The sequence below is a fragment of the Notothenia rossii genome, assembly GCF_949606895.1.
Source record: "Notothenia rossii genome assembly, chromosome: 8".
Lineage (NCBI taxonomy): Eukaryota > Metazoa > Chordata > Actinopteri > Perciformes > Nototheniidae > Notothenia > Notothenia rossii.
In genome coordinates, this window is record NC_136906.1 from 10,312,712 (window position 1) to 10,331,815 (window position 19,104).

The 19,104-nt window shown below is 40.1% G+C and overlaps 1 protein-coding gene across 4 annotated transcripts; it reads left to right on the forward strand.

Annotated features, from left to right (window-relative positions):
* Nucleotides 1-890: 890 nt before the first annotated feature.
* Nucleotides 891-18,045, forward strand: LOC307015722 (ras-related protein Rab-37). Of its 4 annotated transcripts, XM_079644514.1 has the most exons (11): nt 891-1,140; nt 1,274-1,466; nt 5,652-5,762; nt 8,807-8,917; nt 10,926-10,967; nt 12,410-12,476; nt 12,682-12,734; nt 13,120-13,185; nt 13,922-13,978; nt 14,055-14,131; nt 15,862-18,045. In XM_079644514.1, the coding sequence occupies exons 2-11, from the start codon at nt 1,317-1,319 to the stop codon at nt 15,965-15,967; spliced, it is 840 nt and encodes a 279-aa protein (XP_079500640.1). In that variant the 5' UTR covers nt 891-1,140; nt 1,274-1,316; the 3' UTR covers nt 15,968-18,045. The 4 variants fall into 4 exon arrangements, with proteins under 4 accessions (XP_079500640.1, XP_079500639.1, XP_079500641.1 ...); XM_079644513.1 differs by having other exon boundaries at nt 891-1,466; XM_079644515.1 differs by lacking the exon at nt 8,807-8,917 and having other exon boundaries at nt 891-1,466.
* Nucleotides 18,046-19,104: the final 1,059 nt, after the last annotated feature.

A 19,104-nucleotide genomic window follows, 5' to 3' on the forward strand; every position in this document is an offset into this window, starting at 1 on the left:
AAGTTTCATCGGGATGGTAATTCCTGATGTTTTTTTAATTCCAGATGAACTACATTAACCCTTAGATGCACGAGTGACTGGACCCTACACTGTTCCATAAGTGGGTCAAAAAGGACCCGTATTAGAATTATGTGTTTTTATGCCATTTGTCATTTTGGTTAAGAAAAATCACTTGTATAATATTTAGTATTATATTTTGGTTCACACTAGACATTTTTTACTATTTATAATTTTAGACTTTTTATTTACATTTTGAAATAAAAAAAAGTCATAGAAAATGCATGCGGGTCATTTTTGACCCACTTATGGAAGCTTGGGGTATAAATACAAAAACTACAATTTCTTCAAATTTAAATTTAAAATTTGAATGGCATGATATCCAAAACATGTATTTTGAGGAATAGCTGGAATATGAAATGATAAAATGTTTTAATTACAAAGGTACTTCAAGAAAACCACTTCACCGGGTCAAAAAAGACCCACCATTGATTTTATTCTTAACTGTCGTCTTCACTTGGGTTTATGAGCTTTCTCCCGGAGACATTAAAGCATAACATTCTTTTTTTTTTAATGCACTCCTCAATTTTAAGGCATTTGGTTTTCATAGTCCAGGTTTTTTTTCAGATTACTTGAAAGAAAACATCCTTAATTCACATTCAGGGGTTTATTTTGCTACACTTTGGTTAAGATTTCTCCGAAATGTACAAAAAGTTATCAATAGATTTTGCCTCATTTGCTAATTAATTATAACATTTAAGAAAACTTTTAAACTACAACAATGTTGTCCTAATAGTGTAACTAATCAATGGGAGAAATTTGTTATATATTTGTTACTTTTTTCACTTTAATCACTTAACAAATGTCTGGAATTTAAAAAATCCAACATGTAATGTATTTGTTATTCAAAATGAGTCATTAGTCAAATCTCACATTTTGACCCCGTCTTTATTTACTGTTCAGTTTTCTGTTCCGAAACATATTCACATATTTGATAATGTCCCATTTCCTGGTGGTATTTATTTGTGACATGTTTTGCTACTCACCTGTAGTGTTTCCATTAAAGCAGGTGGAGGTGATGTCAGGAGAAGAGTAGCTCTCCAGGGTGCTGAACACTTCCTTGTTTTCCACTTCATAAATAGTGTAAACTACCTCTGATGTTTCTGATCACATCAATATTTAGTCCTGTTTGTGTCTTTGTTCAGGATGCACATGCAGAGAAGGAGGGGCGGAGGACACGTAGCAAAGGAAGTTTGAATGTTTAGTTTATTTGCAGAAGCTCATCTGTTTTGACCAGTTTAAACCACAGAACAAACAAGATGGATGACGGCGAAACTCAGCGGCAGGAGGAGAGGACGCTGGTGTCTTTGGACAGCGCTTACGGGTCGTCTGCAGTGGACACGGACACAGAGGACGGACAGACCCCCACATCCAACCCATTCCTCTATAATGAAGACCTGACACACAAGGTAATCAATCATTGCTTAGTAATCATGATGAGAATGTGTCAAATCTGAAATTGAAACAGGGATTAAATTAACACAAAAGGTAGCTAACCGAGTGGAAATTATTATCTAACAATTTAACAATATTTTCAATATATGGTGGACCCAGTTATTGCATTATTAAAGTGTGCTCCCTCTGCACATAAATAAAAAAAACACTGCCAGCTTGTAAAAGAAACGTCTTCAGGATATCTGGATACTTACTGTCGCTGTGTTAACATACTCCAGCAGAATCAACATGTTTTTATTATGAAGTATTCCATATCATGCCAGCTACAATGAGTGCCATCATATCATATAATAAGTGTTCATAATTAAATAGATATACAAATTATGAATCAATAATTGTCTCTATTACTGAGAATTTGGTAAATAAATCAAGAAATGATCAAAGAAAAAATTATTTGACGGCATCTGTTTTGACAATATGACTTATTTGCATGCTTCAAGACCCTCAATATCTCAGCCGTTCAATATTTGCCAAGTAGGCAGAGCATTGTCTGTGAGGCCAGAACAAACTCCTTCTTGCCCAGCAAACACATTTCTGATTAGATTTGTTGTTTTGCCGAGTCACCGCCTGCCAGAAACTACAGAGCATACAGATGGCTACACTCTTTGCAAGCTAGAATAGGCCAATCGGATCTCCAGAAAACTTTAAAGTACTTTTAGAAACTGTGTAACAAAAAGCTGTTTTAGTGAGATATTTCTTTACACTTTGGTTAACATTAATGTTCCAAAATCTAGTCAGACCGGTTAGTGTTCAGACATAGAAAAAGAGGAAGAAACTTTGCAAACTTTAGAGGATTTGGTTTTATTGAGTTTCTTTTGAGTGTTCTTAATGTGAAGGCTGAGTGTACAGTTATCAGCGTTTAAAGAAAAAACTGCTGAATGGTTTAGGAAGCATGAAAAAAAACACTTCCTGTACTCTCTTACTGTTTCTCTCCAAATACACCTATATTAAAATAATAAGTTGTTGGAGATAAATGTATATATTTGAAAGAAAAGGTCACAGTATAAGAGCTATCAGCCGTAGAGATGTCTGCCTTCTCTCAAATGTAATCAAACCAGACGGCACCCGTGTTGTGGTTCTTAAAAAAGCCGCAACATTTTTTTTAAATTCCAACAGCATTGCCTCTTTCCAAAATGCATGACCCGCTTACTGAAGATAATCCCAAAGCTTGTTGTGAGCAGCTTCATGGAGGAACAACTCCCTTCAGTCGGTGGATTATATGAGTGAACGGGTCATGAGTTCTGGAAACAGACATTCCTGTGTAGGGTTAGAACCATTAATCTGAGAGAAGGTAGACATCTCGAAAGCCAATACCTCCAACACTCAAGCAAACACATTAAAGGGGACCTATAGTGCTTGTTTGGGTTTTCCCTTTCCTGTAGTGCCTTATATGTTTTAGTGCATGTAAACGGTCTGCAAAGGCTAAAATCATTGGACCACTTTCTTTACACCATGTAACACTTGCCCTTCTATTGGTTAGCGCTCCAACACATTCTACGTGATAAGCTAAGGGGCGGGACAATCTCTAAGCGGTTGACCAATCGCAACAGAGCCGGCCAGCTAACCAATCAGAGCAGACTGGGCTCTGGTTTCAGACGCAGGGTGAAAAGAGGTTCTGCTGCACAGGCAGTATGAGGAAAATGAAAAGCTTTTTGAACATTAAAGCATGTAGACATTTCACAGTAGAAGCACTAAATACTGATATGAACCTGAAAGCGAGCAGAATATGGCCCCCTTCAACTAATTTTTTATGATCAATGCCACTCAAATATTCTCAAACAACTCGGAGAAATGTCATGTTGCCATGGAGACATGTTCAAAGTGCAGTGTACAAAGTGACCCCCCCCCCTACTGTCTTCTCCATCATCACTCGGTGCATACACACAGTCCCACATGTGCTTCCTGGAGATAAAGGCCCCCCTCACTCCTGCTTTGTTCTCCGACAGTTTGTCCTGAGAACGTTTACATGCCAGCATTACAATTTAATGAGGGACGCATTAAATAGTCAAATGTTGATTTCATGCTGGCCAGCTTAACACTGCACAACACGCTGTGAGTCATGCACACATTAGCCTCTGGTGTGCATCATGAGGACTTAAGGGGCCGGTTTGTGCAAGGACCCACTCACACTGTGGGAAATAAACATGTCTCTGAATGCCTTTAACCCTTAGATGCACGAGTGACTGGACCCTACACTCTTCCATAAGTGGGTCAAAAAGGACCCGTATTAGAATAATATGTGTTTTTATGCCATTTTTGTAATTTTGGTTAAGAAAAATCATTTGTATAATATTTAGTATTATATTTTGGTTCACACTAGAAATATTTTATATTTAATTTTTCACTATTAATTTTTTTACATTTGGAAAAAAAACGTTGCCCCATAGGCTTCCATAGAAAATGCATGCGGGTCATTTTTGACCCACTCATGGAAGCTTGGGGTACTAATACAAAAACTACAATTTCTTAAAATGTAAATTTAAAATGTAAGTGGCATGATATCCAAAACATGTTTTTTGAGGAATAGCTGGAATATGAAATGATACATTTTTTTATTTCAAAGATAGATTCAGAAGAGGAACAATATAATCCTATATTATTTATGAACACTACTGTATGCTTTGTCTGAAACGTCATTGTCTGTTTACTGGATTTCTGAAGCTTTCATCTGTATTTTCAGCATTTAAGAATATTGTTTTACTCAGCTATTAAAAAGGGTATATATCTTCAAAGAGAGCAAACCCTCTCCTTAAAGCCGCAGAGAGCCTTTGATGTTCTTCTTGTTTATCTGCTCAAACTGTCACAATTCTGCGTTTTTTATAGAATAGCAGAGTCGAATGTGCCCAACTTGTGGATGTCGGTGACTAAAGTGTGCGTTTCAGAGTGCTGCGTGTGATGCTGCTCTGCATGGGGGCTCTTTGAGAGTGCAGATAAGAGGCAGCGGGGTCGAGAAGGAGGATGGGTGGGGGGGGTGGGTGATAAATGTCAACAAGGAGGCAAGCATCTGCTGCTGAGGAGCTCCGGGCTGGACGCCTGCACCGCGGCACTCGAGAAGGCGATAACCATGGCGACAAGCAGGCCAATTGATGCCCACGTCCAGAGCTTTGGTGACAAGTGAACATTAACATCCCTGCGGGGGAGACGCATGACCCCCGGACATGAGAACTGTGTCATATCGCCTGTGTGTGTGTTTGATTTGTTTTTGGCTAAATGTACATGATCTGCAAAGAGAACATTATATATTATTATTTGATTATATCATTACATAGATTGTTTATAAGGATACATCACTAAGTAGCACGATACAGTGTTGTTGGTCGCGGTGGAGCTAGTTTAAATTACTTTATAATAGTTTCTTTCTATTGGTTGCCGAAGTAGAGGACAGGCTGTTTCCAAGGGTCAAGGATAATATCAGTTAAAGCAAATACTTGATGACATGATGCACATTTTCCGGTTTCATGTTTGTCTTCTGTGCTCCTATTGTGACATGTTGACCTTCTTTAATGTTCAAAGAGGTTTTTTTTTTTTCTTATTTAGAGAGATGTATTGGCAGGAATGTAATAGTATGATTAGTACTATTTTTTTCTGTTCTATAATCACCCGAAACAAAGCATTGTTTTATTTTTGTTAGCGTAATGTGTACAAGTAAAGGGCAAGGCAAAGAGAGATAGCTGTATCAATAAAAGAAGCCTTCTTTGATACAGTTAGACAGTATTGGACACACACACACACACACACACACACACACACACACACACACACACACACACACACACAGATTTCTACTGTGTATCTTTCTTTGCAGAGATGAAACAATAGGTTGTTTGAAGCGAGTGTTTCAACCTTCTGTATCCCTCCAATCAGGGCACAACACTCAAACTAATGGCAAGTCAAGTAGGGGTTGTTTGAGGAGAAGATTGTGTCGCATTAACCAGATTGATGCATTTCAATTTCAGTTCAGTGCTCCACGGTGCGCTTCCCTTCTTGGAGACATCAGTCATCACATGTTATTACAGAACAGTGAGCTGTGCCCTGATCAACAGATGTGCATTGAAACACACACACACACTATGTTCCCACTCACATTGCACTGGCCTCAGGCAGTTAGCGGGGAAACCTGACGTTGCATCTCTCTGCAGACCATCCTCGTGGGGGACAGCGGCGTGGGCAAGACTTCCCTGCTGGTTCAGTTCGACCAGGGCAAGTTCCTCCCAGGATCCTTCACTGCCACCGTGGGCATCGGCTTCACAGTGAGTCCACACACACTTCCTGTCCCCCACACACCCTCCCTCGTATGTTTTCATCTTCCCTGAGCCAATCTTCTCTGGGTCTCTGCTGTGTGAGTCCAGTATCAGTTGTATCCTCCTGTGTGGGATGGTGCGTCTTCTCACTGCATGCATTACACTGCCTTAACACCGTGTGTGTGTTTGTATGATTATGGTTAATGATGCCACTGCTTCTGAAGACAGCACTGCTAATCAAAGTCCTTTGCTGCTGGATGTTTGCAGCGGAGGAGAGTGATGTAATGCTGTGTGACATGTTGAGGGGGAGGTGCACTCTGTGTGACAAGAGGTAGAAAAACAGGAAAGATGCATATGGTGCTCATTTAATGTATGATTCTTCCGCTGCGATCACTTTGGCTTTGTGTCAGTGCCATTACAGCAGCACAGAGGAGGAACGAGGACATCTGGGTGGAAGTCTCGCATTATCTTAGGATTGTGCTGGAGTATGATTCAAGCGTCAAAAGGCCCTGGGGAGAAATGCACCACATAAACAGCAGAAGTGTCTGCAAAAACACTTCCATCATTATTTGGGTTATTTTTGTTGCTGTGCAGGTGCTCAGGATAAAGTGCCTTATATGCACTGAAGGTTAACATCCATCAAGCGTGTGTTGCTCGGGCTCACTCGGCGAGAATCAACTTTAACCTTTTAAAGCTTTCTTTGCCTTCAAGCCCTTCTATTTACTCAAAGACTAGAGAATTGAAGGATCATCTTTTGCCACTTTGCACAGGATTGCACTGCGATATGCACACAAACAACATGACAAACAACATTATTCGTGGTATTTTATTCCTGTTGTGCATTTTTGCCATTTGCCATAAAGGGAAAAAAACAATGCTGAATTTTCTTGGAAGATAATATATTTTTCCACATCAGGGAATTATTGTCATACACTGATAAATGTAATAAATGAATATGACAACATGCTGTTCATCTGAGAGCGTCATTATGATCCTATTCATGATCAAATCAAGCATTCAATCAGCTCACATGTTTCATCATTATGCTCATGTCAGAGGGGGGGAGCTGAAGCGCCTGGCACGGAGAAATGATTTCAGTCAAATAATGGCATGTTATATAACATAAATGAAATCTGACCCGTGGCCAGGAGCCCTGTCACCACTGAGGAGTGGAGCCTTGAACACTGGGGGGAGACAAACACTACAGGAAAGATTCATTTTTCAGACTCACTGAAACCATTTTAGACATGTATGACATGCTCATTCATTGAACAAATATGGAATATTGTTTACAGATTTTGATAAGAAGATCATTGTTTTTATGTTGTGGGGAGGGATGGTAAAGAACAAATGTGTTCTGAAGAATTATATAAAAGAATAGGATCTACTTTTTGTGATGATTGGCAGCAATTATCCTGATATATTTAAAGGAAACATGTTAGGAAAAATAAATCTGGATGAGGTTTGCACGCCATTTTATGCACCAATAAGGTGTATCCATTTTAAATGTAAATCACGGTAAGTTTATTTAGATTAATAAGTCACATTTCAGGCATATTTCCCTGATATAGCCTATTTAAAGGAAATATGTTAGGAAAAATGACTCTGGTTAAGGTGTGCATGCCATTTTGCGTCCAATAACCATCTTGAATGAATACATCACATTATACATCAAGTGTATTTACACTAATTAGTCACAATTCATGTTTCCCCTCTCTGACCCTCCTCAGCACCACCTGTGGCGGATGAGTCGGCCAGCAGTGCGCTTGACCCCCACAGCTGTTATTGGGCACAATGTCAGCCTGAAACACTGCCGGGTTCCGACGTCCTCACGCTCAGTTAACCATCTGCCCACGCCAGGATGCAGAGAAATGTTTCCGCCTGTTTGCCATCACCGCTTTGTTAACTGCTGGTGGATGTAGAGGATTGGGTTTCAAGTTCCGTCTTCTTACTGTGCGATATTAAGGTGTAATTATTTTTATTTGTTTAATTTCTTCCTCCTCTGGGAAGCGCCTGGTGATCATTTTGTGGCCACGCGCAGTAATGCGAGCGGAAGGGGCTCGCGGACACCGGGACTGAGCGGCGGAGATCTCGCGGACACGTTGCGCGTCTTTCTTGGACACATCTCGGAGATAAACTGCGCTTTGGCTTTTTCTCAGCCTGCGCGTCTTTTCTTGGCTTTGAGATGTCTGAAAGAAATACACTGTTGCTGGAAAAGCAGGCTAAAAACGGAACGTCAAAATATATGTTGGAGAGATGCGCTTCTGTTAACGAGTATTATGATATTGCCTTCAAGGTGTGTATTTCCGTCTTTTTGTGTTTCTGTTGGTGGTGCTGTTGGCTGAACAGGTATCTGTGTATGTAGGTTTGACATACATACACATCTGTGTGTACCAGCAGCAACAACATGACTGTATACTCTCCACATCTGGAGAATAATAGGACAAAAACCTTTAAGTCTGCATTTATGCATTGTCAATGTTTTTAAACACCTGATGGTTTAAAATTAAATGACTAAGAAGTCTGTCTGAGCCCTTAAATCTCTCGAGCTAGCTTTGTCCGCCCTAACTGATAAGCAAATTTTTGCTGAGGGTGTACTTGTTGCTCCCTCTCATTAAATATGTAACATGAACAACTGCAACTGTTTAATAAAGGCCCAAAGACAAAAGTTAATTGCAGTGTTATCCACGAATATGTTTATGTAGCTATGACTCACTGTGTGAATAACTGGATGGGCTGGATGGATTGTATAATTGCACATCCTGTTGTTATTATATTGATTAGTTTTGGATGCACACTGAAACATGATGAGAGTTAAAATGACAGAGTGGTTTGAAATATCTTGAATCATCTCCCTGGAGTGTCATGTTGGTTGCAATCTTACCAAAATAAGGCATTGCCCAACATCTGAGTCAAACATCATGATTATTGCAAAACTATTGCCTGCAGCACATCCTTCAGCTTCAATTTCCTCTTCAGGAGGGACTGTTCATCTTATCTTAAGTCATGCTTTGTAACCTGTTGTCCCTCTTCTGGTGGTGGGTCTGCTGTAGGTGATGCTGCTGGGAGACTCGTCCGTGGGGAAGACGTGCGTCTTGGTGCGCTTTAAAGACGGGGCATTTCTGGGAGGCAACTTTATAGCCACCGTTGGAATAGACTTTAGGGTGAGAGAGATGCTTTTGAACAGTCTCACAGAATGGCTCGTTATACTGTTCATTATTCCTGTGTTTGTGTTATTATTCGTTACTATACGGAAACATTTGCCTTATGAAAAACATCCTAATGATATATCAAAAGTGACAAAAGACAGAATTGTTAGAGTCACGCTGTGGCCCAATTATCACCTTACTTCTGCGGGGAACACTTAGTCATTCTGCGATGATGGCACCAAATGTACAAATCCTCTCACCGATCATTCAAGCCCTCAGAACACTTGTGCTGCGAGCCTCTGTTCATAAATGTCTTGGCAGATGCCTGCCCACGTCTCTGTCTCCTGGAAAGGCTACAGCACAGCTCGATCCTGAAGGAGTCACAGTGCCGACAGACCAGCTCCTACAGTGACACACACCCACACACACACACACACACACACACACACACACACACACACACACACACACACACACACACACACACACACACACACACACACACACACACACACACACACACACACACACACACACACACACACACACACACACATACTGTATCTTTCTTTGCAGAGATGAAACAATAGGTTGTTTGAAGCGAATGTTTTCGACCTTCTGTATCCCTCCAATCAGGGCACAACACTCACACTAATGGCAAGTCAAGTAGGGCTTGTTTGAGGAGGAGATTGTGTTGCATTAGCCAGAGTGATGCATTGTCTTCTTCTGATGGTAGTGTAGACATCACAGAGTGTAATGGATGTCTGACAGATACATGATCTATATGGAAATTGTCTATTCAAGAGCATAAACGGTTCATCGGGCCACCACTCAAACCAAAGCAACAAGTGCTGCGGCCAGATCCCATTCATAAAACCCATTAGGGAAAGTAAACTGACGCTGGTTAACTTTTACATTCATTGTCACACCATCCAATCGGAAAAATCACTCAATATATTTCTGTCTTCTACTTATGCACAGGGGCAAAGCTGCTTAGAAACAGAGGATCTGATGGAGTAGTTGATTCAGTATGCTGAGGTGGTGCTCTGTGCATGGATAGGCAGGCTGTTGTGGCAGCTTGTAACATTGCCGGTCTATTTTCGGCATGCTTCCTTGTAGCAGTTAGTCAGCATGCAGGCTCCTCCGATGTCATAATTGAGGGGGGAAATGGAAACCCATAGCAACTAGTGCAGGGGTTGAACCATGTCCATTCTGCCAAGGAAGAGGATTTGGCATGTGGCCGCTTTGTCTCTCTCACAAATCGCAGTGGTTTTCTTTTGTCACTGTGAAGCCCTGACTGCATTTCCTTCAAGCACATGTGTGTGCCTTCAGAGGAAAGGCAGGGGCTGTTTGTGGTGACCTGTCACTGATACGAAGTGATTAAGGAAGTGCTGCAGAGCATTTGTTAGTCACACTTCCTTCATCTCTCTTTGGTGTGTTTTTCTGTGCAAGGTTGAGTTGTGGTTGCGACTTGGCTTGATGCTATAGCAGGTCACATTAAATAAAAATAACCCGCAGCCTCCATTAAACAGAGCGTGAGAGAACCTGTTGTTTCATTTAAGCATGTTGGAGCACGCATGTTTAAATAATGCATGTTAGCATCACCTTGAGTTCCATTCACTCTTTCTTCAACATAATCATCTGTACACATTTAGCTTTTTATAACCATAACTATTTTAAGACGATCCTTTCTCTACAGGAACTCAGAGGGCACCCTACGGGGCTGCAGGAAATTAACGGGGGAGTCAGTTGTTATGCTGCCAGCCGTCTTTCTCACTGTTGTGTAATTAAGTCTAATCCCAGGACCTTGCTGTTGTGTGGGTGTTGCAAATGACTTTCTCTGCCATTGTTCAAAGCCACTTTTAGTTGTCTTGTTTCTTTTACCACATGCTGAGTCTCTTAGCTATTCTTAATCTGCGGTGATGTTCAACATTCATTTCTGTTTAGTTTTTTTTTACAGCACTCCAGTCTGTAAAGCATATGGTTGACTGTCAGACTCTCACTGCTCTTCTCATGTTTGCAGAATAAAGTGGTGGATGTCGACAACCTGAAAGTCAAACTCCAGGTAAGATCACAGACCTTTACCTGCTAAGAAGATGTCTTCCTTATTAGCTCATTGAATGACAAATAATTACATCCTCCTTAAAACCATTTTCCAATTGACTCATCTGGTAAATGTTTACAGAATCGAAAGTCATCTGAAAAGATTTCTCAAATCTATAGTTGACCTAAATAATTGACACCTAAATGACTGTCATTGTTTGTACTGCCATGCAATCAAATTAAGGTATAGTATTTATACAATATGAGCCACTCTGCATGATTGTGTGCCAGCAAAAAGCTGTTAATCCAAGGCACAAACCTGTCTATCATCATAACCTGTTCATTCAACACTGAGTGGGAGGTGCCACAATTAGATTCCTCCTTACGAGGAAATGCTTTTAATTTGTTTTCCTTGCATGGGCCATGAACATGATTCAAATCCTGTTAATGATTCCAAACTAGACTCTTCCAACATGAGTCTATACTAAATATAGGTGATGGGCCTACTGTACCCAAACGCTTAGTGTTTGGTAAAAAATAAACAGTATTTATAAACCGTATGATAGGATTTCATACATATTTCTATGTCTTATTAAACCAATTATTGAAAAGACTGCACTCTGCTTTTAGAAAACTAGAAATAAAAGTCAGTAATGCTAATTTAGCTTTCTATGTATTTGTCATTACCTTCATGTAATATAATTTATTAATTTAAATTGTATACATTTAAGTTTAAGTATAAAATAAGCTCAACCACACAATGTTGAACCAGAGTCAGCTTACCTTGCAGCTACTCTGCTAAACTAGGCTATTTAGCTTAACTTCCAATATGTTCATCAAAATGTATGTATCAACTTTAGCAGCTAGCCTTTTTATTGTTTAGTTTGGGTTTTAGCTTATTCCTCTGAAAAATTAAAGTTATATGGCACTAAAAAACCTGTAAGGCTTTTCAAAATGTTCAACCTGCTCAGCTAGGCCTCTTATCCTATTAGCATACCCATTTTAATGTTAGTTGTTTTATTCTTCATGACCAGATTTAGTTTCTACCTTATTTATATGGCATGACACACTAAATTGCCTAAAATGTTATTTAGTTATAGCTATGTGTTTATTTTTCAAGAAAACAACCTAGGGAGTAGCCTATAATAGTACATTTAGCTTAAGCGGCTAGCTGTGGCTAACTTATCTCGGAGCAGCTAATTTGTCTCTTGATGGTTTGGTTTGGTTGAGCTTTTGTCTTTGAAATGGTGCGGTTTTTTAAAACTATATAAAATATGTCTTTACTCAATATTGACTATAATATATATATAAATATTGTCTGCATTTTTGGCTCAGTAGGGAAATATAATGGTATGTGTTCTGCTATGAGTCGTTGGCTGTGGAGGATTTACTGTGGGGATTGTTCATCATGCGGTTCAGTTTTCCCACGCTAGCTGTTGGGTAATTATGTGGTTTGTTACGCAGATCTGGGATACAGCGGGCCAAGAGAGATTCCGAAGCGTAACGCACGCCTACTACAGAGATGCCCAGGGTAACCTTTGATTTTATAATGCACTTCCTCATGGTCTGTGTGTGTGTGTGTGAGTGTGTGTAGGAACGGGTAGTGTAGGTAGGGAGGCAACCCGGCTGAGATGTGTAGCCTATAATTTATTATTGTGCCTAGAAAGTGTGCAGGTAGGTGTTAATGTGTTGCATATGACAGTGTGAAGGTAACAATGTTCTGTTTCCCTTTACAGCGTTACTTCTGCTCTATGATATCACCAGTAAGATGTCGTTTGACAATATCAGGGTAAGACTATTAAATGACTTTCCCTCCCACTCCTTCTCTCTTTATTCTGTCGGTTCATTTTCACTTCCTCGAGCCTCTCAAGCTGAACGTTTCACTTTGACTGGTTTAAATGCAAAGTACCTCCAACATTTTCTCCCAGCCCTCTTTGGAAATGACACGATGTTATCAGTTGCTCTGCCACACATTTCCAAGTTTCAGTAATGGAAAGCAATAAAAGTGTTCAGGGATGAGAGTGACTGAGTCTCAGCATGATTGATTGGAGGATTGTAAAATCTGAGCTCAGCAGCAGGACAAAAATTAAGACTGTACGCGATGGTACTTTTTTAAAAGGACTAATCTCTTTCTTCTCCCCCCTCCTGTATCTCTTTCTTTTTTACTTTGAAAGGCTTGGCTGACTGAAATTCACGAGTATGCCCAGAAGGATGTGGTCATCATGTTGCTCGGCAACAAGGTGAGCAAAGCTTCCTTTTTTCCGCTCCATAAGAAGATCATGAGGATAACTGGTCTCTTAGCACAATTTTAACACACTCTTATCACACTCAAGCAGACATGTGAACACCTTAAAGCCAGAAACTGCCTCCACTGTGCAGCGAATGCATGAATGTGAACTCTCACTCGCTTGTTTTAACATTTACAAGTGAAGCACAGTCTCAATTGTGTTTGTGTCTCTCTATTGTTTTTTTGTTTTTGTCTTTGAGAAGACATTCCCTCCAGTGAACATAAAGATGGTAGACTGACAGAACAACACAAATTCATTCTACAGACGTGGGAAGGATAATTTCAATATCTGACACAAAAATTACTTATCATCACTGGCTTTGAGCTTCCGCACTGCCGCTGGTGATACATCTGCAGTCAGAGCTAATATATTTCTAAGCTCCCTCTGGTGGATCAGAGAGGACTCACCTTTGCCCGGGGTCAGAGATGTCACACAGCAGCAGATCAGATGGTTTGCTGTGAGAGCAGCAGGACTGGGGGGGCATCAGTGTGTGTGGGGGTGCTCTTCTGCTTGAGGTGGAGTTTCTGACATCTCATCAGTCTGAGAGAGCTCTGGCTCAGCAGCCGGCGGCAGATAAGAGGACGTGCAGAGAGACACGATGCTGCATCAGTGTAGCTAATGGTATGGTGCGTCTGTGACCCTCCGTCCTCCACTCATGATGTTGTTTTCCTCTCCTGCTGTCTCACAGGCAGACGCTGCTGCAGAGAGGGTCGTGAAGACGGAGGATGGAGAGAGGCTGGCGAAGGTAATGTATCACTTCTCTATGTGGTCACATCTCAACAACAGCCACTCCACTTGCTCATCTGATGTTTCTCATCTAGGAATATGGTGTACCATTTATGGAGACCAGTGCGAAGACAGGAGTCAATGTGGAGCTGGCCTTTCTCGCTATAGCAAAGTAAGTCTTATAGCTGCACCTATTTATATTTGTGTACGTGAACAAAATCTACTGGATAATAATAATAATAATAATAATAGATTTAATTTGTTAGCGCTTTTACAGGTGCTCAAATAGGCTTAAGTTGACTTAGATACTACTTTGTACTACTACTAATACTTAGATATTACTTTGATCTTGATTAGATGACTTAGGCTGTCAAAAGTAGGGCATACAGACTAAAGTTGGCCCATAAACAAGTGTTGATTTGACAGATTTTTTTGCCTGGCAGTTCATTAAAATACAACAAATGTAAATAAGTAATTTTACTTCCGAAATGAAGTGTACTGCCATATAGAATGATATGAAAGTGTGCTTTCAACTTTTGGTGAAAGGTCGTACTGTAGACACTCTCATTTCCCAACATGCCTTGATTTACAACATGAGGCACATAAATACCCTTTCTGTAACATTTATGTGGTGTCCAGCATAGAATCCTAAACTCAGTCCAATCCAATACGTTAAGGACCAACTGGAAGTAGACTTTGTGTCAAACTGTATCGCCCAGAGTGGAGGCTGTTGTGTTTTTGAATTAAAACATTACAAAGATTTGCCACTTGCTTTAGGCCATATAGTATATTTCATTTTAGTATTCCATGTCATACAAGATGTCCCTCCAACAGCGCACTGCATGTAGCTTTTAAGCTAACAACAGGGGGGAAATCCCTGAAGGATGCAACTGGTTTTTAAATCTGAACATGATTTCTTTATCAGCCAAGTGTCTTAATGCTGAGCTCTGAATGAAGGCATGACAGCAGGTTTTCCTTACAGAAAGCTGGACAGAAGTGACAGGTGGAAAGTCTAAGGAGATATTTCCAAACGCCCCACTAGCCTCCTAAAATGAGAGCAAACAACTCTCACTCTAAAAAATAACAACCAAACAGAGATAGAAATGAAAAACAGACTCTCAAAGGGGTCATACAGGGAAGCCATAGCACTTTACTCATTACAGAAAACAGCTGCATTGATCCGTAAAACTAATATTTGGACACTTTAAAGGCGTCTTTTATATAGTCCTCTGAAGGGAGAAAAACATTTTGTTTCTAGACCTGTTAAATTGGCACAATGTTCTCTTTTTATATTAAAAAGAAAAGTGCATGAATTCATTTGGATTCATGGAGTCATAAACACATGCATTATTATGTATGTTGAATACTCGGGTTACGCTAATCTCCTTCCCTGATCATTTTGATGTTTCTCTTCGATGCTCACAGACTTCTCTCTGATTCATGCAACTACTTTCCTTCTTTAGCTAATATCTTGTTTCTTCCTGTTGTTGTTAAACCGGGATTGTGCATGTTTGAGGCTCCCTGTGGATTTTAAACACCAGCTGTGCAATTTCTGCTTTTGACTGACTTCCGTGTGCACACACCTTTCCTATTGAAAGGCACAAAGAATCATTGTTTTTGTCACAAAAAACAACTGATTGCACAGCACGTCCCCAGAGCTGTGAAATACAGCAGTGGGTGATTTGCAATCGTTGTGTGTATTTTAAGTGCAAGTTTGATTAAATGGTTCTTGCCAAAGGCATTTTGATTAAATCTCAGTACAGATATGAGTTTCTCTCCCTCGCTTGTGCTTTTTTTTTAAATTTCTCTTCCTTTCTCATTTTCTTGATTTGCTCACCCTGTGTGCTCCATCCCACACATCCACCTCCTCTGTATCTAACTTCCTGCGTCTCTCTTCATCAGGGAGCTGAAGCACAGAGCCACCCAGCAGCAAAATGAGCCCAAGTTCCAGATACACGACTACATCGAGGCTCAGAAGCACAAGTCGAGCTGCTGTGGCCACATGTAGCTGACACTGATCTCCAGGCAGAGACACGCAGAGAGAGAAGGAGGGGGAGGAAGGGAAGGAGTTGGATCGAGGTAAACATATAAATAAAGTCTGCTCTCTTACATAAAAGCTAATCCCAGCACCAAACCTGAGAAGCGGACCACCTCGTCTCCACCACCGGGCTTTAAGCTCCAATGGAAAGTGAATCTGGATTGGCAGCCATCCCTTATCTGAAATGTGAATTTGAAACTCTTTGTATGTCATTTGTAGAAATGTGTGTGGTCTTTGTAGTGACAGTTGTATCAAATTACAAGTCAGGAGTTGCAATCTGAAATGCAATATCTCCAGGGACACGGAAAAAACGTAATTATCTTTCTATTCTAAATAGCTGCAAACACATCATTTGTCGTTTTAGATGGAAACTATGGCACTCTTGTGATTGATGTTTGGACATTGAGTTTCAGTGCAAAATATTCAAACATGAACACACAGCACGGTTTTCGGCAGGCCTAGGTGTTGTGTTTACTGCCATATAATGGAAATAGATCCTATCGTTTCTTGGCTCTTGCAAATTCTATTACAACTGGCTGGGGTCAAGATGCGAGTCAACCAAGTGTGCTGCAGGAATAAGTCCGAAACCCATAAAATGTGTTAGTGTTTTTGCAATACGTTTTTTTTTTTGTGCTAATTATTCCTACTTAACTTTTACAACTCGTAGATTCATCAATGAATCACGCTGAAAGGAAAAGCTTTTGTAATGCAGATAAGGATTTCTGATGTTGAGATCATGGAAACCTGGTTGCTTTTCACTGCTTGAAATTGCATTTATGTTTCAAAAATCATAACAGCTAATGTTCTTTGTGAACATTACCTTGCTGAACAAAAAAAAAAACGTTTGTTTGCCAGCTACCTACGAAAATACTTCACCCCTGCCGCACAGCAGAGAATAAGCCTGCGAGGCGTCTGTTAACTTTTTGAGTTTTATTTGTTCTAGCAGCAGACACTGAAAAACGGAGTTCGATCAAATTCTCACAAGTGCCACATTTTTCATCCTGCAGTCTGAAGAGCCTGACTCATGATTAATGGCAGTTCAATACGACTGTTGGTGTAGATATCGCATTTTGCCCCTGCAGCTCTTAGTTTGTTTCCATCCCTGTTTTACCAGGCTGTGAACTGAACCCCTTTTGGCCTTACAGTCTTACCCTTTGATAAATCAGTGTGTTTGAGAAGTGGACGTCAATCTCACAGTCAGATTGTAGCTCAAATGATCCTGTCTGTTCACATCTGTATTGCTGTTAGGTGGAATAAAGCCACTTTTTGCTGTGTGTTTGTCTGTACATTCAATTCAGGGCCAGTGACACTTAATTTAAAGTACTGTTCATGTAAATGTGCTGGTTGAGCAACCCACTGTCACACCAGGCTTCATACAAAGATATCATTATCATTACTTTCTCATCTTTTGGTTAGAGATACCTTTGCATGCTATTTACATTTTTAACCATCCGCAAAACACGGACGTGCTCGCAGAACTCCCAGAACATTGATGTGTCTCCTCTAACGATGGATGTTGTTGTGTAGACTGTAACCAAGCTGTATTTGTTCACGCTCCACATTTTGTAACTTGTTTCTTTGTACAATGTTCATTATGAATGTTTGCTTGTGGAATTTAGCTGGCTGTCACATTCGTCCCTCTTCTGAGGCGTCACAGTGATCACAAAGTGCCATGAAAAAGTGCTTTGTTATCATATTAGATATATAAAAAAAGTATATTTTGTAATGTATTTTTTGTGTTTTTTATTGAAGTCAGTCTCATCTGTGTGTTTTGTGTGTGTGTGTTGGGGTTTTGGAGGGTTGGGAGTGACAGGGTGTGTTGAGGTTAATGAGCCACCGTGTGGCAGCAGCTACCCTGTTTATATTCTAACATGTTGCTCTAGAGATTGTTTCGTCAATTAGACAACCTGTAGATTCAGGATTGTGCTGTCTATTTTATTCCAATATAGAGATCTACTGTTTTTGAAAGGATGCTGAAAATCTGTATAGTGATGTTTTGTAAGTGCTGTGGTTGTTTTAATGTGTTAGGTAAAGTTATTATGATATACTTGGAGGACATTTTCAATTCCCTGCACTTGGCTGCACACCTGAATGCAGCTCACCCACTCGCATCCATGAGTCACACACACTCCAGACACATTAAGGAGACTTTCTATCCGTGAAGAAAACATAATTACCTAAATCACTTCCCATCAACTAAACTAATAGCAACAAGCTGTATTCATTAGTGCTTACGGTGAGGTAGATTTATATTCCCAGGTAGAGTGTCCTGTCTCTGTCCTCTTATCAGGACCAGAAGCAAGATGAACAGTCGAATCCTCCCAGGTTTTATTTGAGCTTTTTTTTGACTGCTCTATGTTTAAAGGTGAACCACTCTGATATCGAAATGTAAAGAGGGTTCTGGGTTGCTTCAAAACACTGGAGTTTGAAAGGATGCTGATCATTATTGTTGAATTAATCTCTCGTAAGGGTTATCAGAATGACTAAAGTGTGAATGTTGATCATTGCAATTGAATCTAATCTGGCATATCAGAGTGTACATGTTATTTCAGGCATATCCTTATATTAACAGTGACTCTCATATAATTGGAGGCTAAACTCCACAGGGGGACATTATCAAATGTTTTAAATGTGATAAGGTGACAACTAAATAATCACTGTTGAATATCAAAGACAGACAACTGTAATTGATGCCAGTCTGGCCCAATGATGCTGTTAAACCAAGATTGTGAGATAGATTTAAGCTTTATTACTCCTAGGTAGCAATGTCTCCTATTATTGCTGCAATGTAGTGCTAATGGCAGATAATAAACTCATGCTTCAGATAATTGACACAGCTAAATGAAAACACTAGGAGATACACAGAAAGTGTGAAAGTGTTATTTGGCTTGGAAAATGTTGAAGATGCCAGAAATAAGATTGTATTCAGAGCAGTGTGAACAATGTGACAAAATATGCAGCACGTGCCGGTCACAGTGAGGAAAGAGGGCAAAGTGATGAAGGAAACTACAATTCAATTATACAAATGATATAAGAGAAAAAAAGATTAAAAGAATGGGAATAAATGAATAAACACAATTTGACTTTACACGGTTAACATTCCTGAA

What these genes read in the sequence shown, in the direction of transcription:
- LOC307015722 (XM_079644513.1), top strand. Translation starts at nt 1,317, where the DNA reads ATGGATGACGGCGAAACTCAGCGGCAGGAGGAGAGGACGCTGGTGTCT. An exon ending in CTACTACAGAGATGCCCAGG is followed by an intron (nt 12,477 to 12,681) that starts GTAACCTTTGAT and finishes TTCCCTTTACAG; the next exon opens with CGTTACTTCTGCTCTATGAT. An exon ending in ATGGAGAGAGGCTGGCGAAG is followed by an intron (nt 13,979 to 14,054) that starts GTAATGTATCAC and finishes TTTCTCATCTAG; the next exon opens with GAATATGGTGTACCATTTAT.